General features: G+C 47.4%; 1 protein-coding gene across 1 annotated transcript in view; it reads left to right on the top strand.

Moving 5' to 3' along the window:
• Positions 1 to 19,878, top strand: part of LOC118257069 (voltage-dependent N-type calcium channel subunit alpha-1B-like) — a 282,260-nt gene that overhangs the window by 244,569 nt on the left and 17,813 nt on the right. Inside the window, exons 34-39 of the mRNA XM_050714494.1 lie at positions 1,475 to 1,591; positions 3,351 to 3,416; positions 4,060 to 4,151; positions 5,542 to 5,692; positions 9,203 to 9,330; positions 13,823 to 13,919. Coding sequence (XP_050570451.1) covers positions 1,475 to 1,591; positions 3,351 to 3,416; positions 4,060 to 4,151; positions 5,542 to 5,692; positions 9,203 to 9,330; positions 13,823 to 13,919 — 651 coding nt within the window. The remainder of the gene's footprint in view (positions 1 to 1,474; positions 1,592 to 3,350; positions 3,417 to 4,059; positions 4,152 to 5,541; positions 5,693 to 9,202; positions 9,331 to 13,822; positions 13,920 to 19,878) is intronic.

Raw genomic sequence — 19,878 nt, 5'->3', positions numbered from 1 at the left:
CAACCCAGGGGAATCCTTGCTTGTGTTTTGCCTGCCAGAGCTGCTTTTTGTTGCTGACTTGAATGAGCTCCGTGTTGTCTGCTCTTTCATGGAACATACCTATGCTTTTCTCTTTTCTCTTTATTTGAGGATTGAGTCTGATATACGGTCTGTGCCTAACTCTGAGCTGCTTGCGTTTTTAACATGAGAGAAACCGAGTGCATGCCTGAGACTGATTTCTTGAACTCTTTGATGGGATTGGTGGAATGCGATGCTAATGGCCCAAAAACTGAGCTGGCATTTAAAGGAATGAATAGATCCAACAAGCCCCCCAAATTCAGCACGAGCTCTGTAGCCAAATGAGCAAGAAATGTGGGTCACGTTTATATGACTGGGAGTCTTCTGGTAAAATGATAATACAAGAGAAAGACTGTTTCTGCTCATCTTTACCAACACGAGCTCCTTACGATTGTATTTTCCCCTCCACTGCTTGACAGCTTGAAGCGGGCCGTTTTCTCTCTTTAGCTAACTCAGTCAAACAAGTGGCTGTGACCAGAGAGTCACAAATAAGTGAATTGGAATAGGTACAGAACGGGGGGATATTTTTCATCTCCTTAAAACAGGAGGGCAAGAGGGATCTGGCTTTTGCATGTTTTGTTTTGGAAAGAACCCTCTCTAGATTAGCTCAATGGGGCAAGCAACCTCTTTTCCATAAAGGAAGGAAAAAAAACAGGGTGTGGGGTGGGGAGAATCACACAAAACAAATGGAAATCAGAACCTGTCTCCAGCAGTTATTTGATCCACCCGTGAAAGCATATTTAGTAATAATGAAAAAAATCAGCAGGTTCCTAAGGCATCCACCTGCTGAACACTTGACCTCCCCCACCGATTTGCTACCAGTGATCCATCTCCCAAAGTCTTGCTGGTGCCATTTCTCCTTGACAAGCCTGTCCAGTCACAAGTTGTATACAAATACTTAAAATCTGCAGGTTAGAAAACATCCTTATTTTATCAAGGATGTTTTAATCTTCCCTGGACAATGTCTTCCTTTGTTATAGCAGAGGCTACATATCCAGACTGTTACAACCGTCTTGGCTTAAGTTCAATTCATTGCAGAAAGCAAGCTGACCAAGACTTCAAAACAACCTTGTTCATTATAAAAATGATAACATGGCACCATTACCTCTCCCCGAGTCTTTAGGGGAGAAAATCTGCCTTACTCAAAGCAAACAAGACCTCCATGGACAGCGTGGAAGGGCCATTTCCTTTTCTATCATTGACCCAGGAGTAGAGGGGAGGGCTCTTGTGGAGAGGGATTTTCTCATACTTGCTGCATGTGGAGTGATCTGCACTGACGAATGTTTCTTTTGGAAGGTTTTCTGGTGGCCGATTTGCTGCTTAGATCGTGAAGCTGGTAATTTTAATTTCTTTTTTGCGGGCTGTGGTTTCTCATCGCGTTAATTTCTGAAGGACACAAAACCTTTACTTTCCGCAGGACAACTTCATCAACCTCAGCTTCCTGCGGCTCTTCAGGGCAGCCAGACTTATCAAGCTCCTCCGCCAGGGTTACACTATCCGCATCTTGCTCTGGACATTTGTGCAGTCCTTTAAGGTGAGAGTTGGGCCGTGGGGAGACAGGGAAGGGACGTGGGGAAACGCTTTGCACTTCTGCAGCATCAGCCACTGAGCATCAAAGAGCTTCCCCTTGCCAAAGGAATGGCCACACTTCAGCTCCACCATGCAATTGCAGTAACGCTTGTTTTGCACCAACATCAGCTGATTTGCACTGAGCAGCCCCTGAACGCTGCAGGTGCTGAGCTTTTTGGAGTATGAGTCTGAAAGCACCCAGAACAAGTTCATAACACTCAGGTTGCCCTTGAAACCGTCACAAAATCCTTAGGGCAAAGTCTCAGGATTCAGGTATTAGCAAAAAGAGAGGACAGTCTGACTACTGAGGGCCTTCATGCCTTCTATTTGCCTGCAGCAAGTGCAAGGTTTAGGTTTAAAACTTACCTCACTTTTCTGCAGGTTAAGAGACAGAGTCAATTAGTAAAAGCATGGTGACGTGTTAACCCAGAGTGATTTGTTTGTGTGTATAAGTCCTGGTAGAATTTAACAGAGGAGAAACCCAACCTTCAAGCAACTAATGGGAAAGGACTGGGGAGCATGCAGTGCCTTAAAGGACGCAAGCAATGAGATTCATTAGGCCATGTTTTTCTTGAGGGCAGAGAGAGAGAAAACATTGCTGCTGCTCTCACCTTGTAACTGAGGTTTGCTGCAGCCAAGAGAGCCTCCCCCAGAGGCTGAGAGGTGGGGTCTGGGATGTTCCCACCCAGGAGAGTGTCCTTGGACTGCATAGTCTTGGTGGGGCCTGAGAGAGGGGGCTCAGCCAGGTCTTGGTTTCTAAGTGGTTTGGGCAGGTGCCAGGTCGTTAACACATTGGCAATGATGCTAATCTGAAATGTGCTGTTCCAGAGGCGCCTTGCACAAACAAACCGCATGTGGCATGGGCTGCAGCCTTCCCCTGTCCCCCCCCAAAAGTGGGGGGACACGAACCTGATGTGTCCCAGAGGCAGGGCTGCAGCACAGGCACCCAGCCTGGTGGGTGCTGGGTCAACGGGGATACAACTGTCTGTCTGTGGCAGGATCTGTCTGTCCGTCCTCTGTCCACCCTCCAAGCTGAGCTCTCATCCTTGTGCATAGGTGCCCAGCAGAAACCAATCGGCCCTTGGCTGCGGGCTGCATAACCCTTCTCCTGTCCCCACATTTCCCATGGTCAGGGCTTCTCATCTTTCCAGCTATTGCTAATTAAGAGGCATTAATTACTCCTTCATTTAGCCTTCATTTAGTGCAAAGTAGCTATTACTCCCAGCTTGTGCAATATAATTATGTTGTATTGCTCACTGATTTCTCGTGAAAACTCAGAATCTTTTTGTGCTCTTGGGGTGCAGTCTGTGCCTAATTCGGAGCAGGAGCTTGTTCCTTGGATATATATATTTCCTCATACTAAGTTTATAGCAGGGTCATTAAAAATTATGGTTTGTCTCTGCAATTATGCATAAGAAGCACTAGTGCCTGCCAGTAGCAACAGTGCCTGCTGCAGAGCTTCTTATTGTGCATTCCCTGGTTACTGCTTGTCTGCCTGCAAGGATATGTACAGAGCTCTTGGAAAACCCAGGCTGGTTTGTAATTGATAAATGCCTGGTTTTGGGGCTGTGGCTGCTGAAAGCTGCCAGTATTGCTCCTTTTTCTCTTCCCAGCTCCTTCACTTGAAGGACAAACACTACAGAATGTAATGTTGCCAGGAATTAAACGCTACCAGCTAAAGCATGCATTTGCTGTCATTAATACCTTCCTCTCCTTTCCCACAGGCCTTGCCTTATGTGTGTCTTCTCATTGCAATGCTCTTCTTCATCTATGCCATTATTGGCATGCAGGTAAAATTTTGGCTCTGATACTGACCGTAAGTAGCCTGGTTTTGTCCCGCAGGGTCAGGGTGGGTTACTGCCTCCGCATCAGCATCGATACCTGCCTTAGGAGGACGCACAAAAGCTCTTCCTGCCTGGTGTCAGGTTAACTACAAGTGCAAAAAAGGGCCGCCTTTTCCTACCCTTACTGCCAGGTCCTGTGTTGAACCTGGTGTTAATAAATGTTTGCAGGTGTACAAGGGGAGAGCTCACAGACCAGGTCTGGGTTGCAGGCACCTGGTGCTGGGCCCTGCCCGTGAGTGAGAGCAGGGGACATGGCTGTGGCCACCGAGCTGCTCAGGCACCTCACCTTCCTGGAAAGAGACGTGAAAACTTTTTTGGCCTGTGCTGAAGCTGAACAGCAGCGTTGGAAAGGGTCTGCACGAAGACAAAGCACGTTACCCTGATTTTTTTCACCGTTTGATCTCCACAACACACTTCTACCTCCTTGCTCAGCACAGAAACCATTCAAGCTATTCAGATCTCTCAAATCAGGGCAAATTCTTTTCCTGTTGTTGCTTCTAACTCCACCTGATCCACCTTTGCTGACCACTCCTATGTGAGTCTACGTGAGGCTGTGTTTGCCCTGAAACACTTCTGCTCTCTGTGGCAGGTATTTGGAAACATTGCGCTGGATGACGAGACCTCCATCAATCGGCACAATAATTTCCGTACCTTCCTGCAAGCCTTGATGCTTCTGTTCAGGTAAGTAGAGTACAAAATACTTGTATGCAAGCAGTAAATAAGTCTTTGTTTTCCCATATGCTGGGAGCTGGGCACACAGCATTTGAAGTAAAGCACCCAGTCCTGCTTCCTCATCCTTAATGCTAAGGGTTTGCCCTTAGATCAGATTCAACACACCAGCATCTCCAGAAATGAAATTAGCCCCCTCCAGCTCAGAATAGTCACTTGAAACAAAACTCTGAATTTCAGTAAGGCCAGATAATTCTTCAACCTCTAGTTCCTCTCCTGAGCCATGCAGTGGGAGAGAGCAGGTGGAGGCAGCAAGACCATGACGGGGAGCAGGTTTCTGCATGAGGGAACAGGGCTTAAGGACTAAATGCCACTGGTACAATCTGCTGTATAATGCAAAGTGGCCTGGGAGCTGTTTCAGTTTGCACTGAGTACTAAGTCATCCCAGGCACCAGGACCCCTGGGTCTTTGCCCAGTGCTGCTGCTTGTTGGAATTTGTCGTCTTTGAAAGTGGGGCCAAATTCTGGGTGTTTGCGAGGGTTTTTTGGGGGAGCTGAAGTCTCAATATGAGAATGAACAGCTTTGCACCCACTCTGCGTGGTTGTAAGCAATGCTGCAATGGGTTGGCCTTTTCATAGAGCTGTAGGACAGCCCTAAAAGCACCTCTGAGCGGGACGCAGAAACAGTGGGAGAAAATCTGAGGTTCTGTGAAAAGCCAGAGTAAGCAAACATAGGGATCCCTCAGCCTCCAATCCATGCATGCGCATTGCAGGGGTTGGTTTATTTTGAGGGCAGACCCTCTGGGCCTGCCAAGGTTTTCTTTTTGGCTATATTTTTTGCCACACAATAGAGGGTGAACGTCAGGATTTGCTTGGGGTTCACCTACCTGTCACTTCAGCTCTCACACCCAAAATGAGCGGGAGACCAGAAATGAGGGAGAAAACCCAGGAGATTGTCATGAAACCTGGATCCAAAGCCCTGTGACCAAGCAGACCAATGCAGTATTTCTGCATCTCCTGACAAGAGCAATGGAGAATTCAAGTGGAGGATCCTGGCTTCATTTCCCAGCATCTCCACTGGGTTTGCCACCAGAGCTAGGACAGAGATGTTAGGTGCTCCAAAAGGACACAATATAATCTGTGTTTATTCCTGTTTCTGCTTCGTTCTTTTGACTTACTTAACTCCATCTGTCTTTATTCTCCATAAACTGAGCATAGCCTATCTGAGCCTGTTTGGTTCCTTTTACCTCCCCATAACAGAGGGAAATATTCTTCTTTCTTTTGTTGGCTGCTGGGACTCCTAATGCAAATATTTTTCTCACCACCTGGACGCAACCTTCCTCCTGATTACCTCAGTTAATTGGGCAGGGATGAGCTCACCCCCTCCTCTTGCCCTCCTGCAGGAGCGCCACGGGGGAGGCCTGGCACGAGATCATGCTGTCGTGCCTGAGCAGCCGGGCCTGCGACCCCCTCTCCGGCCTCACCAAGAACGAGTGCGGCAGCGACTTTGCCTATTTCTACTTTGTGTCCTTCATCTTCCTCTGCTCCTTCCTGGTAAGTCAGTCCCCTTTGCTCCTAGAACACGGGTGCTGGGCTGGTTCCTGCCAAGCCCTCCCCACCCCCTTGTTTCCCCTTCGCCCTGACTGGGATTTGTACAACGTTACGAGCCCGCTTTGCTAAACCCATTTATCATCCTGGTGATAAAATCCCTTTAATCCCCGAAGAGACCATTTAGTCATTAGTTTAAAGGGAAGGGTTTTATCTTTCTTCCCACGGGGGGGTCTAATATTTGGAATTAAGCATTAGTCTGTTTTGTCTTGATTTGTAACGTGGCCCTTTGAAGAAAGGGATGGGGAGGGCAGGGAGAGAATGGCCGAGATAACATTGGTGCAGAAGTGCTTGTAGCAGGCAGCCGGGAGCATCACGCTTGTTAGATGGTGTATTTTGTTTCCTTTGACAAATAAATGCATTTTCTTCTGAGATGGTGTCAGAAAAGCTTTAGACATGAAAGTACGTGGAGCTGATGTGCTTGATTTATGCCCGTGGCCATCGTACAGGGCTGAGCCTAAGCTTTTAATAGGTGCCAGTGTCTTTATAATCACTTGTGTGCATAAAAACCTCTCTGCTCTCAGGGCTTGGTTCTTCCCTACACTGCTGGGACAGAGGAATGGAAAACCAGGGACAGGGACCCAATTAAACTTCAAGCAGCAAGAGATAAAAATCACAGCTCTGAAATGTCCCAAAAAGCTACGTATCAAGCCTGCTTTCAGTTCCGTGGCTTGATTTTTTTTAAAATATATGATTCGATGCTTTGTGCAGCTAATCCCTGCTATCATCTGAAACCTTTAACCAGGAAATAGAGGTACATGTGGCAGTTTGATGCCATACATAGATAGAGCAGCTTCAATGGCCCCTACTGAGTTCCTTTGTCCAGCTGCTGCTGCCCCTTTGACATCCTGGGGATTATTTCTTCTGTATATATTTAAAAACGTGGAGCCCTGAAAGCTCATGCAAAGTTAATGCTCCATTTACAGATCCCTTCAGCACTCTGTACTTTAAATCCTAAATCCTTTCTTGTACAAATCCTTCCCTAACATCAGACGTTCTCATTGGTATTTTCAAGCGCATCATTGTTCCTAAAGCCTTTTCTTTAAAAAAGAAAAAAAAATAAATAAACAAAACCCCAATGTCCCCCAGCTCACCCTTCCCGGCTGACGTCCGCCTGGAAATGCAGTAGCAGGCATGGAGGCTGGGGCACACGTGTGCAAACCATGGCTTTGCATGAGCTTCGCCTCCGAGCCGGCGCTCCCAGCACACCCAGTGAAACCACAGCCTGGGTCTGCTGGCAGGGCGAGGGGGGAGCCCCCACAAGAGCTGGGGGGGCGGCCAGGGCTGGAACTCATTTCTTAACATGCGCTCAGCACTTCATTGCAAGGAAGCGTGTGGGTCCCCACAGGCGATTAAAGCATTACAGAGCCACAGCCCAGCCGGGAGGGAATGTTTTAATGGTTTGTTGGGTAGTGTTACACCGTGGGTTTGGGGGAAATTGGGTAATGTGTTTGTTTTTCAATGTTGTTTCTTGCTCTTTGCGGATGGCCAGCCTGACATCATTTTCCTCCTGTAGATTTACACAGTAGGAAAATATAAATTGAAATTAAAAAATACAGGAACTTTAGAAGCAGCTTTATGCAAGCAAGGGAAAACTGTCCTGAACCACGGCCAGAGCTGGGATCAGTGCAAGGGGCTTGGGATCACGGGGCAGACTCACAAAGTTACGCTACCTCTCAATGCTCTGGGGGTACCGTGATAAGTGAGGGGTTCCTGCAGCATTGCCCACGTTGTAGCAGTCCTGAGAGCTTCAGCATCTTCAGAAACACCCCGAATACCTTCAGCACACCCAGAGGGCCGTGTGTGTTTGTGGGAGGGAGCCGAGCAGGCACTGCCAGGCTGGGTCCTGGCACAGCAATGCCCCGTTTGGGTGCTCCTCACCTTGTGTGAGCGAGCACTGCTGATGTGTTCATGGTACTTCCAGTCTTTGAGAAGCTTATTCAGGGCTAGTTTGGAGAGCCCTGGATTGTTGTGTGGGTGATTCATTAAGGACTGTGCTTGTTGGCACTGGTGGATCACGTCCCAGCAGGACCCCATGCACCACATGTTCACCAAAGTTAGGGCCTCTCCCTCCAGACCGCTCAGGAATATCACTTCTAAACAGCACAAGCCCCAAACCTCAACTGTCTGCTTTGCTTTTAATGGCTGGCAGATGCTGATCAGGTGGGGACATCCACATTCGGCTTGGCTTTGCTGCTTTGTGGCCATGGCTCAGAGCAGCAGCTCGGCCTCCCTACAAGTGACAAAAGGACAGAAGCCTTCCTCATGCCCCTCAGGTCTTTCTCTGGCACAGGAGCATCCGTTCCCACCTGCCCTCCTGCTCTTCCGTTCTGCCAGCTGCAGCTTGATCTTCTCCCATTGAAATCCTGGTGTCTCTTCTGTTGGCTTTAACGAGAGGAGACTTAATAAACCAAAAGCCTTTGCAGAGTTCTGTTAACAGCCATTAGGGAGAGGAGCTTTTTATGTGTCCTGCCCCTTGTCTTTCAGGGGATCTTTGAAGGTTTGAATTGTTATGAGCTTAAAATAGGATGTTCAGGCTGAAGAATGGCTTTTCTTCTAGCCATTTTATCTTGATTTGCCTTGCTATGAAAGTGCTGGAAGAGCTGGCACGATCCGGTCGGTGAAGCAGCGGCAGCAGCTCATGGGCCAGCCTGTGCTGGCGTGAGGGGGCAGCCCCAGGCAGTCTGTGGTCATGCTGGAGAACCTCACGAGTGATGGAGACGGTGACAAATGATGGTCATGAGCCTGCAAACCTGCCTCGTACCACAAAGCTGGAACTGCCTTGGAGAGGGCAGGGGAGGAGGAGGTGGCAGCAGGTCCCCGGGCACCCAGGGCTGGGTTTGCCAAGTTTGTTCCCCGGGGTGCAGCTGCTGCTTGGTCTTTTCGAGGCTGTCAGAAGCTCCGCATGGTGCTGCCCTGAGCAGAGTCGTTTTGTGTTGTTTGGGCCGTTATTTGGAAAGAACTAGCCCTGCTCTAAGAATGGGAAAATCAAGCGCCTCACTTTGTAGTTGTAAGAAGAAAAAAGTTTGCCCATCAGCATATCCTCACAGTATTTTTTTCTATATATATTAAAATCCACGTGGTTTCAGAAGTACTCTGCTCAATGCCCTGTAAGCCTGCATCTTTCTGGCCTGAGGCCATGGTGGGTTTCAGGTGGGGACAGGGGCTGATATTCCTGGCAAACTCCTCGGAGGACTCCAGGGTCGCTGCCTTCCCCATCTGCCTGCAGTGCTTGGCTCCTGCAGGGATTTTGAAATAGCAGCAAGGAGGACAGGACCGTGCTACCCTCCTGAGAGCGAAAAGCAGTTTCTGTAGGAGATGTAGACAATTCCTGCTCCTAAATTGGTCACAGTGTAGAAACCCTACATCCTGCTAGGGATGTAACAGGGTTAAGATTTCCTTGCCTTTTTTTTTTTCTTTCTTATCCCTAATTCCATCATCGCTTCATCTCTGCAGATGTTGAACCTATTTGTGGCTGTGATTATGGACAACTTTGAATACCTTACGAGAGACTCCTCCATCCTTGGGCCCCATCATTTGGATGAGTTTGTTCGTGTCTGGGCTGAATATGACCCAGCTGCCTGGTATGTATGCTGTTATGCTTGCATATGGAGGAAAGGATATACATTGTGTGTAGGTATCAGACGTGCACACACACAGACTTCTAAATGTGAGCACAGCTCCAGAAGTAAAAAAAAAAAAACGCCAAGGCTTTAAGTAACATTAGAGGAGAATACTCCAAGTTCAATTTACCATGTATTGGAGATGAACGAAACTGATGTCATTACAAGGGAATTTCCGTTCAGTAGATATGAGACAGACAAAAACCAACAACTCAGTAAAGCCAAACACAACCAGCACTACCCCATGTGTGCACACAACCAAAAAACAATATGGTAAATTCAAGTCATTTTGGCTAAAAGGCCAAGCAGAAAAGATGTTTAACATTTCCAAAAGCAGCTTTGATTGCCTTTGGTTCCTGCATCCCAGTCAGAAGATAAAATTATGCTGAATCTCTTGCCATTGGCAGCACTTTCAATAACTTGTGAAGCTAAATCTTGCTACTCCTTGCTCAGGCAGCATTCCTCTCCTAGCTGAGAACCGCCTGAGCAACTTCAGAAATCCTGTGCAGAGAACTGATGTCGCACTCAAAAAAGAAAATTCAAGTTTTCACAATGATGTCTCTCCTTAAAAGGAGTTGATCACTGCTTGGTCTCCACGTTAAGTGCTATGGCCCAGAGTTCATCGTTTCCTTGCATGCACCTGTGAGGCAGCAGGGAGTGATGCAATGATCCTTAATATAAGGCTGGTTTGCTGAAAACGTGTTTTTTTAAACAGACATTTCTCATCAAAGCTTGTGTTTTGATCTTGGAAGCCTCCTTCTAATGACATCATCATTGTAGAGGGGAATTTTTTTCTTATAAATAATATTTTAGCTTTTTGGGTTTTCAGTTGAAATCTAAGACACGTGAAACAATAATAAGAAAATGCAGTTAGCCTGACTTTGGAAGCGTGTCAGTTCTCAGTGAGCCACCGATAAAGTGTTCCTGATACATGGGCATGTTAAAGGAGAAAATGCTTTTCTCACAACCCGACAGTGAGGTATTTGGTTTTAATGTTTTGTCTTTGCTTTTCCTGTTCAAAAACAATCACAGGGGAAGCTGCACCTCTATGCTGGTAGCACGGCCCCAGAGGAGGGGCTTTGGGCAGTGGTAGACCCAAGAGCCACCGCTGCAGCATTTTATGAATTCAAAATATAAGGAAATAGCTTTGACTGGCAATCACTTTTAGAGCAACACTGACTTCAACATACTGCTTTTCTCCCTTGCCCAGAGAAAGCCACTGCACAACAGTCCTGTTGACTTATTTTCATCTTTAGATGCTCTGAGATACAGGTCACGGGAGTTTCCGTAATACTCTGCAGCTTGGGCATTTGCCTGCCGGGAGGCTTTTTTTTTCCAAGCCCTGCTAATTTTGTTTCCTCCATCCTCCCCCTGAGTTACTCTGCAGTGAGTTCCTCTGTATTTGCCATGAATCTGCCTCCAGCTCCTCCAACATTTCCACTTTTTGTTGTTGCTTCCCTTCAGCAGAGACAGATGTAGAAAGGGGTTGTATAATCAGGATCTGAAACTCCCTGCTAGGATGCAATTAAGCTGCTTTAAAATCTCACTTAAATTGATTTAGGCTAACTCTAAATGTAAACCTATTCCAGAACGACTGCATTTCTCTAAACTGTGTGCAATTTTAACTATCTCAGAGCTATCTATACCACGAGCCTGCATATATATGGCACATATACGAGCAGCTCGTAACCTCTAAGCAGATTTCCGTTACCACGTGCTTTATACTACAGACACATCCTTTGTGGGTACTTGGCAGGCAGTAAATAGCTATTTTTCTTTTTCAAATCCAATCCTATCTCTTACCACTAGAAAATCTCAATGAGACTGAGAACTTGGGAGCACCCTTTTTCTCCTTAAAACATAATCTGGGCTCTGATTAGCATCTGTGGGAGAAGTCACACACCTGCAAGGGAAAAAATAAATACCTCTGTGGTTTTTTTTAATGTTTATGTGTTCAGGAGCTTTCCACCCAAGAAAGTTTAAAGATTTTCTTGCTCTATTAACTCTGAGCACAAAGGTTAAATTTTGTGAAGCACTCGGGGCAAACCATTCACTTCTAGAGCTATTAATACAAAATACAGCAAATATTAAGATCCTAATTCTGTTTTCCTCTAACCTTGTTCCTGTTTTGCTCTGGTGTGAAGCTATTGATGTTGGCAGAGTGACAGGGGGCCAAACTGCAAACCAAGGGACAGCCAAGACATGATACTCGAGGCTGGGTCTCAAAACATGTGCACATTCTGGATTTTCCATGTGTGAATAGTTCCACTGAAATCATTTATGTTTTCACAAGTGGGACTAACGCTTCTGCAATTTAAAAGTAATCTGAAATTCATTCGTAGTTTAAGGCCAGAACTAATTTTTTGATCATTTGGGCTGAACTTCTGTGAAGCTCTGGACATTACATCTCCCAGTAGTTATCCGAGGATTGAGATTAATCCTGGTGCCTAAGGCAGAGCTCCCAGCAGGACAAATCACCCAGTTGTGATCTGAAGATTCAGGGCTGTAGAGGACCTGTTCTTTGGTTGGTCAAACTCACTAAAAGAAAATGTCCATTTAATTTGTCTTTTTCCATGTCAGTCATTTCTTTACAGCATTTTGGCTCCCAGTACGCGTGTATGTAGTGCAATGGTAAATAACCACCAGGGTACAATTTGCACGAAATGAGACTCCCAGGCAGCACCAGGTTGTGTTGCCATCCTTCACTGTTTCATGCCCTCTCTCAAAGTCTCCTCCTTGGTAGTCCCACACAAAAAGAAATGACAGTGCTTGTCCACTTTGAGTCCTTTGGTGAAAGATGCTGCCTGAGGAAAAATACAAGTATTGTTCTGCTTTTGTTATGGTAGTATTTTCAACATAAGGTTACTATGTGTGTATTTACATACCTATTTCTGATGCTTTTCTTATAACCACCTTTGTTTTTCTTTCAACCTCCAATTTGATCTAAAATTTTCTGGGGAATAATATTCAAAAAGAAGTTAAAAAAAAAAAAAGCAGCTAGCAGCTGTTGTAAATGTGTGTAACATTCAGGACAGGTAAGTGTGGTACAATTGTTGGATTTAGAGGCAGCAGAAGCCTCAGGCATCACAGAAAAGGAGAGAGCGAGAGAACTAACAGACATTGGGTTGGTCCAGGGCTGCAAGCTAACCAGGATAATTCTGAATTGAAGGATGAACTAGGAAAGAAAAGAAAATTGGATTTAAGTCCACCTTTATTTTTTAGAACACACAAAGTGAGAATTTTGTCCCTTGTACCCCCTTCCCCAATGCACATGCTTTAGCAATATTAGAGATGTCGGTTGGTCCTGCTGCTGCCATCGTCATTGCTGAGCGTTGGGCGAGGTGCTGCTGGCACAAGGGACAGCCAAGGAGGGCTCCCATCGACTCTCGGAGAAGGCAGGGAAAAGCTCATTTGTATTTTCCACATGCTGATTTTGCAAAACCGTTCTAAAATTTTGGTATACCACTTGACTTGACTCAGTTAAGCCAATATACTTTTTATAACTATGATTAGGCCTGCAGCCAAGACTTGCACAGTCCCATTTGATCTGTTTCTAAATTAATAGTTTTGACTTGATTGTGAAGGTTTTGAATAGACTTTAATTTTTCACGTCCAAAAAAGCAGTAATATTGAAGGAGCTATTCCAAAATATTCCAGCCTTCTTTATACAACATACCAAAATAAACACAGTGAAGCCAAATCATCTCATTTTTCTTCAGAGGTCGTTTTGAAGTTCAGCACAGCTCTTTCTGTACATGATTTGGTTACTTGAAGTAGATTAAGAAATCTAATCCAACTGCTAAATTGGCTGAAAATATTGTTGTGAGTTAATGAAACTGAACATGAAGCATCCAATTTCGCCTCCTGGTGAGGAAAGCTCCATTTTCCCAGCACCGGTGGCCCTGCGAAGCCCCTTGAGATGCAGTTGCTGGCCCTCCAGCAAACTGTTTACTGTCCACGCAGCAAAGTATGGCCCTGCTAGGGCTGTGCAGTTAATAACGGTAGGAGGTGGAGGTTCCCAAGCTCTTTTGAACCAGCTCATTTGAATCCCAGTAATAATCCAGTAATTAGGCCATTTGTGTGCTGCGGGCTCTGGTTTCACAGGGCTGCTGCCGTGCCGGGGCAGTGGGTAGGCGTCTGTAGGCAGATGCTCAGGCACAGGGAAATAAAACACAGTGATAAAGGTAACTAAATGCAAGGGCTGGAAAGTCTACCATGTGACACTGACGGTTTTCACAGAAGAAAATGTGCATATATGGCTTTTGTTGAGCCGCTGGAAGTCCTCTCTCTCTCTCGGTCTGTGTTAAGGTGCCTCTTCCTCTGCAAACCTGGTTGCTGTCAGACTAACCTTGCTTTTCAGCACGCCTTGTCCTTCCAGTCTCTCCTGTTTGGAAGAGGGAAGGCTGATTCCCCATGGTTTGTGCTCTCGTAATATCTGATGTTTTCTTTCCAGTTGCCGGATTCATTATAAGGATATGTACAATTTGTTACGTGTAATTGCTCCACCCCTGGGCTTAGGAAAGAAGTGCCCTCATAGGGTGGCATACAAGGTTTGCAACTTCAGAGACTCCCTCCAGCATTCTCAGTTTTGGTTTCGTTTCTATTTTATTATATTTTTTTTTTTAACCCCCCAAGTGCAAATGCAAACGGTACAGAACAGAAACCTTAACGTAACCGCCCCATTGCCTGACCAAGGAATGATTGACGGACTGCCTCCTCACTCCTCCAAGCATCTCGCCCATCCCTGTCCCCGTCCCCTCCCACACCCAGCTGGCTGGGGCCAGGCAGCCTTATGAGACAGCAAACCCTCGACCTGCACCTCGCAGGTCTGGGTGGGAAGTCCTGGGGAAAAGCAGCACAGCTTTTTATCTTTATACATATATATATATATACACACTGGAGAGAAATGTTGTCCCAAGATTTCTAGGGAGCATCAAGTCCATTTCTGGGGCTTCAGAGCCTTGCCCCTCTGGTTGAGTGACTCACATTTGAACCCTTTGCTTTCCTGGGCTGAAGGGGTATTTGGTTTGGGGACCGGGCAGTAGGGACAGGTGTCCAGGCGGGAGGACATGAAAGGAGAGCTTTGAGTCTACCCCACTGCAGCAGCCAGAGGCTGCCCTGGCAGTAACACGTGTGAATCAAGCTACTGTGGGCATACCAGAAGACCTCCTGGCCCAGGAAAGGAGTCCCCAGCTTGGGAGCAAAGGGGGGAATTGAGGACAGGTCTTGCCAAGACATCAGCACTGGCAGATGCTGGATGCCAGCGCGGTCCCAGGACAAGAGGGATTTCCTTGCTGCCAGTGCGTGGGGAGCAGAAGGGATGCAGGAGGAAGCAGCCAGTGAGGAGCCTGCCCTGGCTCTTCTCGAGCACTCCAGCCTGGGTAATTCCCTCACCTGGCAGGGGATTAAGGGTTAACTTGCATTGCAGAGGAGGCACAGGGCCTCTGCCAGGAACAGGGGCAGAAAAGGGAGGCCAGGGGGAAGTTGTTGGCTGTAATTACAATTTGTGTCTCTCATCAGCCTTCAAATTAGCTCTGGGGTCTAAGCCTGGGAGGTATGCTGAGGGCATTAGTTACTAAGGGCAGGACTAGATGGTGCTGGCTGGGTAAGTTCTCTTGTCCACCCCCTTCTGCATCGATGCTTTCTGCAGGGTTTGGGCAGTGCCTGCTTCTGCAGCTGCCCTGCTCGAGGAAAGGGTTTCAGGAGTGCTTAGGTCTCAGTTTTCCACCTGGTACAGCAGAAATGGCATTTTTTTCCTGCTTTTCCAAGTTTTTAATATTAATGAAGCAAAGTGAGATTGCCACAGGCATGTTCCCAGTTAGAAAAAGGAGAAGCAGGAGCATTCCTTGCTGTGTCTGCCTCCTGTGCTTTTCAAGGCAGGATTTCAGTTGCCAGCAGCGTGCACTGAAGGGAGATGCCATCATTAAGGGATGGATCTTAGGGCCTGTGCCCAAATCTCTGCAATTCCCAGCTCCCTGTAATGCACAGGACAGCCAGGCAAACCTCACTGGTGGAGACAGGCAGTGGACATTGCCTTGAGGAAAGAGGGGCCCATTAAAAGTACGGCAGAAACAAATCCCCTTTCCTCCACTGTCCTACAGATTGAGTGCTGGGTTGGGGTTTTGCCAGCCCCAAATTCAGGCTGTTTGGGGTTCTGCAGAATTGCTCCCTTGGCTTGGAGTCAGAGCAGCCCCAGTCTGTGTCTCTGAGCAAATTATGATTGTTTTTTTGCTTTGCTGGTAGCCCACAAGCTAACCCCCAAACCAAACTCTCCATGCACTGAGGGAAAGCTGAGCGTTTTCTCTGAGCCCCCTGTCCCATAACTCTGCCTACCAGCTCTCCCCGGCATGGTGACCACAACCTCTCGGACTGGTTTGGGGGGGCAGGAAGCAGCCCTTCCACCCCCAAAAGAGCCCCCCAAGCCCTCCCCATGCCTCCCCCCCAGACAAGACCTCAATCATTCCCGGCCGCTGCTGCAGGGGCCGTGGCAGTTCCCCGTGGAGACGCTGCGCGCCGAACCGCAGGAACGGGAGCGGAGAGCCTCTCGATTTACCCACCTCTTTACTTTGGTTCTGTTTTCCTGAGAAACCTGATTAACCAGATATCTGTTCTCTTGTCTGCTTCCCCTTTTCTCTCTCTCCTCCTCATTTATCCCACTGTGTTGCCCTTTCCCTTCCCCACCTCCCCTTTTCCCCCCACCCCGGTCTGCTTTGATTTCCGTCTCCTTTTGCTTTTGCCTCTCTCCCTCTGACTCCAAGCGGGCGCATCAGTTACACAGACATGTATGAGATGCTGAGACACATGTCCCCACCTCTAGGCCTTGGAAAGAAATGCCCTGCTCGCGTTGCCTATAAGGTAGACCACCCCAGCAGCTCCTGCCAACCCACCAGCTTTTTGTGCCGTGGCTGCAGCGGGTGCCGGGTTTCTGTGACGTTAGTGTGGTTGTCCTGGCCTCTTCCTAGCGCTCTATCTGCTTCCCGAGCAGCCTGGATTTTGGATCTGCTGCTTTTTTTTTTATTTTTTTGGTCTTTGAAACAATGGCACGTCGGTTTGTCTTTCTTACTGTGTCTCTGCTATCTCTATCAGTGTTTCTCTCTCTCTCATTCTGCTTCCATTTAGGCTACGCTGGGGAGGGAGGATGCTAACGAGCAAATTACCCTGCCACTAGAATCCCCATTTGTCTTCTTACCGCTTCTGACTACCCGCTCTCACTAGTCCTTCAGTATTATGGTGCTTTCCCCCCCCACTAAATTAGATTGGCGTAATTAGAGTAGGCAGTGCTGTAGGAGTTAGCAAGCTATTAAGCAGAGGCAATGCCAGAAGGGCTCCTTGAATACCCTCGTGAAAGAAATTATTTTAATGCAAAACATTTAAGACGGTAAGATGAAGAAATCATTCAAACTGACTGTTGATTCTGAAAACTTTTTAATTGAACCACAAAAAAAGCATTATATCCAAAAGGCTGCTAGCTGCTGCCTTGATGAACACAGTGGAAACTTGGGTAGACAGAGCCGAAATCACAGAGCAGGTCCAGAAAAGCCGCGCTGCTCTCCTGACAGCTCGCACAGAGCTTGGGCGTCTGCAGGGGCAACTCTTTGGGATCTTTGAACACTGAACCTCACTGCTTCGGAGGGAGAAGTCTGTCACAGGCACTTAGAATTTGGGTAATTCAGTGTCCATCAAACTCAACAGGGTCTTTTTTGTTGTCTTTTTGGTCTGTTTTTCTGCTGTTGACCTCATTTCAGCCACCACCAAGCCTACCTTCTGCACCTTGCTGTGCTTGGTGCAATGGGGTGCAGTGGATCCAGACCACAACCTCCTTCCCCATGGTACTTTTTTTTTTTTTTTTTTTTTTTACTGAGCCCATATGAAAGCAAGATTTTTGTAAAGAGAGTTAAACTAAACCCAAACCTCGGCCTGCCTTTGTGTGGGGCACGTAGCAGCAAGAAGAGACTCAGAAATGATGTCCTGTAAGATCCTTCCTCAGTGTAGTAGGATTTTAAAAAGTAAACACAACCTTAAAATTAGCCAGTTAGATATCTTTTCTGTATTTGTTTTGTTGTGTTTCTGGACACTATGGTAGCTGCTTTGAAGGAACATCTCTGCTAGGAGCAACTCATGCCCACCTTACCACGAATGCCCTGAAGAAACCGAGTCCCAGCTCTTAGCTATTTCAGACAGATGGGCAGCTAGACAACACTTCTACAGAGGTAGCAATTATGCACACAAACCCAAAGCTTTTAAAGTAATCAATGGCTCCTTTTAGCACCTCTGAGTCTCCTTTGACTTCACATGGAGCGGGTCATGGCTGGGAGCTGGGCTGTAGGTGTTTGCAGCTGGGCAGCCAGTTCGGTGCTGTGGTCACACGTGTGCCACAAGCATCAAGCTGCCCCTTTGTCTTCCCCCCAGTCTTGTGCAATTAAAAAGGAAAAGAGGGAAAAAGGGAATACCAAAGAAATATATATTTAAAGAAGTATTTTAAACAGGACTGATTTCCATAGCGAGTTGTCTCCGTGCCCCTGTGTGATGTTCTCAGCTGCTGCAGCAGATTTCGCAGGGCAGAGGCACCGCTGCTGTGCATTCCCAGGTCTGTCTTCTCCTTGTGAGTTACCTGGTACCTAGTTTAATTTCTGTCTGCAGAACACATCCACAGAACTCAGGTACACATGAATAGTTTGCTTCTAAAATAGACTTTTCTTAAGATATCTTTAATTTTTGCCTATCTACTTAGAAACCGCTAAAGCCTGTGCATGGCTGAGCCAGAACTAGAGCTGGGTTCCAGCTGAACAACTTGAACCTCAACTGAACTTCAGAGTGCTGAGTCTAGGGATGATCTGATTAATTTTGCACATTATCGAAGAGCCCTAAACTGCAGAAATATGGACTTGAGACCAGATCTGGATTTTTCCTATGGTGTAAGGCTACAGGTTGGGCTGAGCCCTGCTCCCAGCTACGGCTGCTACTTAAATTACACCCTCACAGGGAGGCAGCACCTGCTTTAGTTCCCTCCCTCCTCCAATTCTGCAGGCAGTGTTAGGAGCAGCACGCACCCAGAGGAAGCTTCATGCTGAGCATCTTGCCCTAGAATAAGGCTGCGGGTGGCTTGTGGAGTCCCCTAGTCCTACACCCACCAGCATCACTCTTGCTGCCCTCCCAGATGATGGGAGGCTCAGGAAGGATGCTGCAGCCCATCCACAGCCCTTCCAAGCAAACAAGCAAGGAGAGACAATGACTGCCAGCAGCAGGGCTTTGTCTCTGCACTATTTCTGCTCTCTCCCTCTAAATATTTTTTTTAAATACTCTTCTGTCTGGCAAAAGCTCTTTTGCCCCACATGTCCATCCTTTTCCTTTCCATATATATATTTTTTTCCCAGTCTACTCCATTTGTTAATGTTTCGTGTGTTTCTCCCATCTTCACCCTTCTCACTGTGTGTGAGCACTTGTTTCGTCCATTTTTATCCCTCCTTGCAGCCCCACAGGCTGCCGTCCTTCCTTCCTCTTGCTTTCTGGTTCCCCTTTCTCAGCCGTCCCCCTCGGTCGGTGTGCCCAGCCTGAGCTGAGCTCCGTGCGCGCGGCTCGCCGCCCTCCGGCCGTGCATGTCGGGGTCCTGGGGCACCGGGAGAGCTCTATCCTGCACCGGGGTGGGGGGCAAGGAGGGCAGAAATGCCTTTTAAAATATTTTCTACTCAGCAGGTTGGAAAGAGGGATGAAAACCACTTTGACTTCACTCTGGTGCCTTCAGGTTTGATCTCTGACCCACTGGCAGGTTGGGGTTGTTTGGTTTTACACCATTTATTGAGACTTGGAGGCCTTTTAGAATCAGCTTGTCTGTGGCGAAGGGTCCTGGTTTTTAATACGTTATCCAGTAGCAGCAGTATTTCCAGCAGGTGTATGTGAACCCTGTGCTTTGTGGCTGTTCGCCTACCTCCCCTTGAGGAGGTATCACAGGAAAATGGGCTGCGTGTTACACAAAGACGTGGAGAGCTTCGTGCTTGAGGTGTGCACATCCCAGCTGAGGGACTTGGCTTGGGGCTTTAAAATGACCCACACAGCTTGGGGCTTTAAAATGGCTGAAGGAAATGCTCCTGGTGCTGCTAAACCTCTCTGTTCAGCACTGCATTGCCCTAAAGCCTGGGGCTGAGTCCTGGGGATGCGGTGGTGCTGTCCCCAGCAGGGCAAGGGCGCCTCCCGCCAGCCCAGGCTGTCCAAAACACCTCCAGGGATGGGGCATCCACAGCTTCCCACCCCCTCATAGTGAATAACTTCTTCCTAATATCTAACCCACATCCACCCTTGCTGTGGGGGGGAGGAAGGCTCGGGCAGCCTCTCTGAAGCTGAGAGAAGAGTTAAATCAGAGCAGACTAATCACAACTAGGTCAGGGTGAATTATTCATAGCGAATAATTTATTCACCGAATTCAGCCTCATCTTCCACAAGCAGGGCTCCACTGTCCTGAATTTATTCACATTTGGAGATTATTCTCACAGCAGTTCTTGTCCCAGAGGCTGT

Source organism: Cygnus atratus, chromosome 19, assembly GCF_013377495.2.
Source record: "Cygnus atratus isolate AKBS03 ecotype Queensland, Australia chromosome 19, CAtr_DNAZoo_HiC_assembly, whole genome shotgun sequence".
Taxonomy (NCBI): Eukaryota; Metazoa; Chordata; class Aves; order Anseriformes; family Anatidae; genus Cygnus; species Cygnus atratus.
The sequence above is the reverse complement of the archived record's forward strand: the minus strand, read 5'-3'. Positions and strand labels throughout refer to the sequence as shown.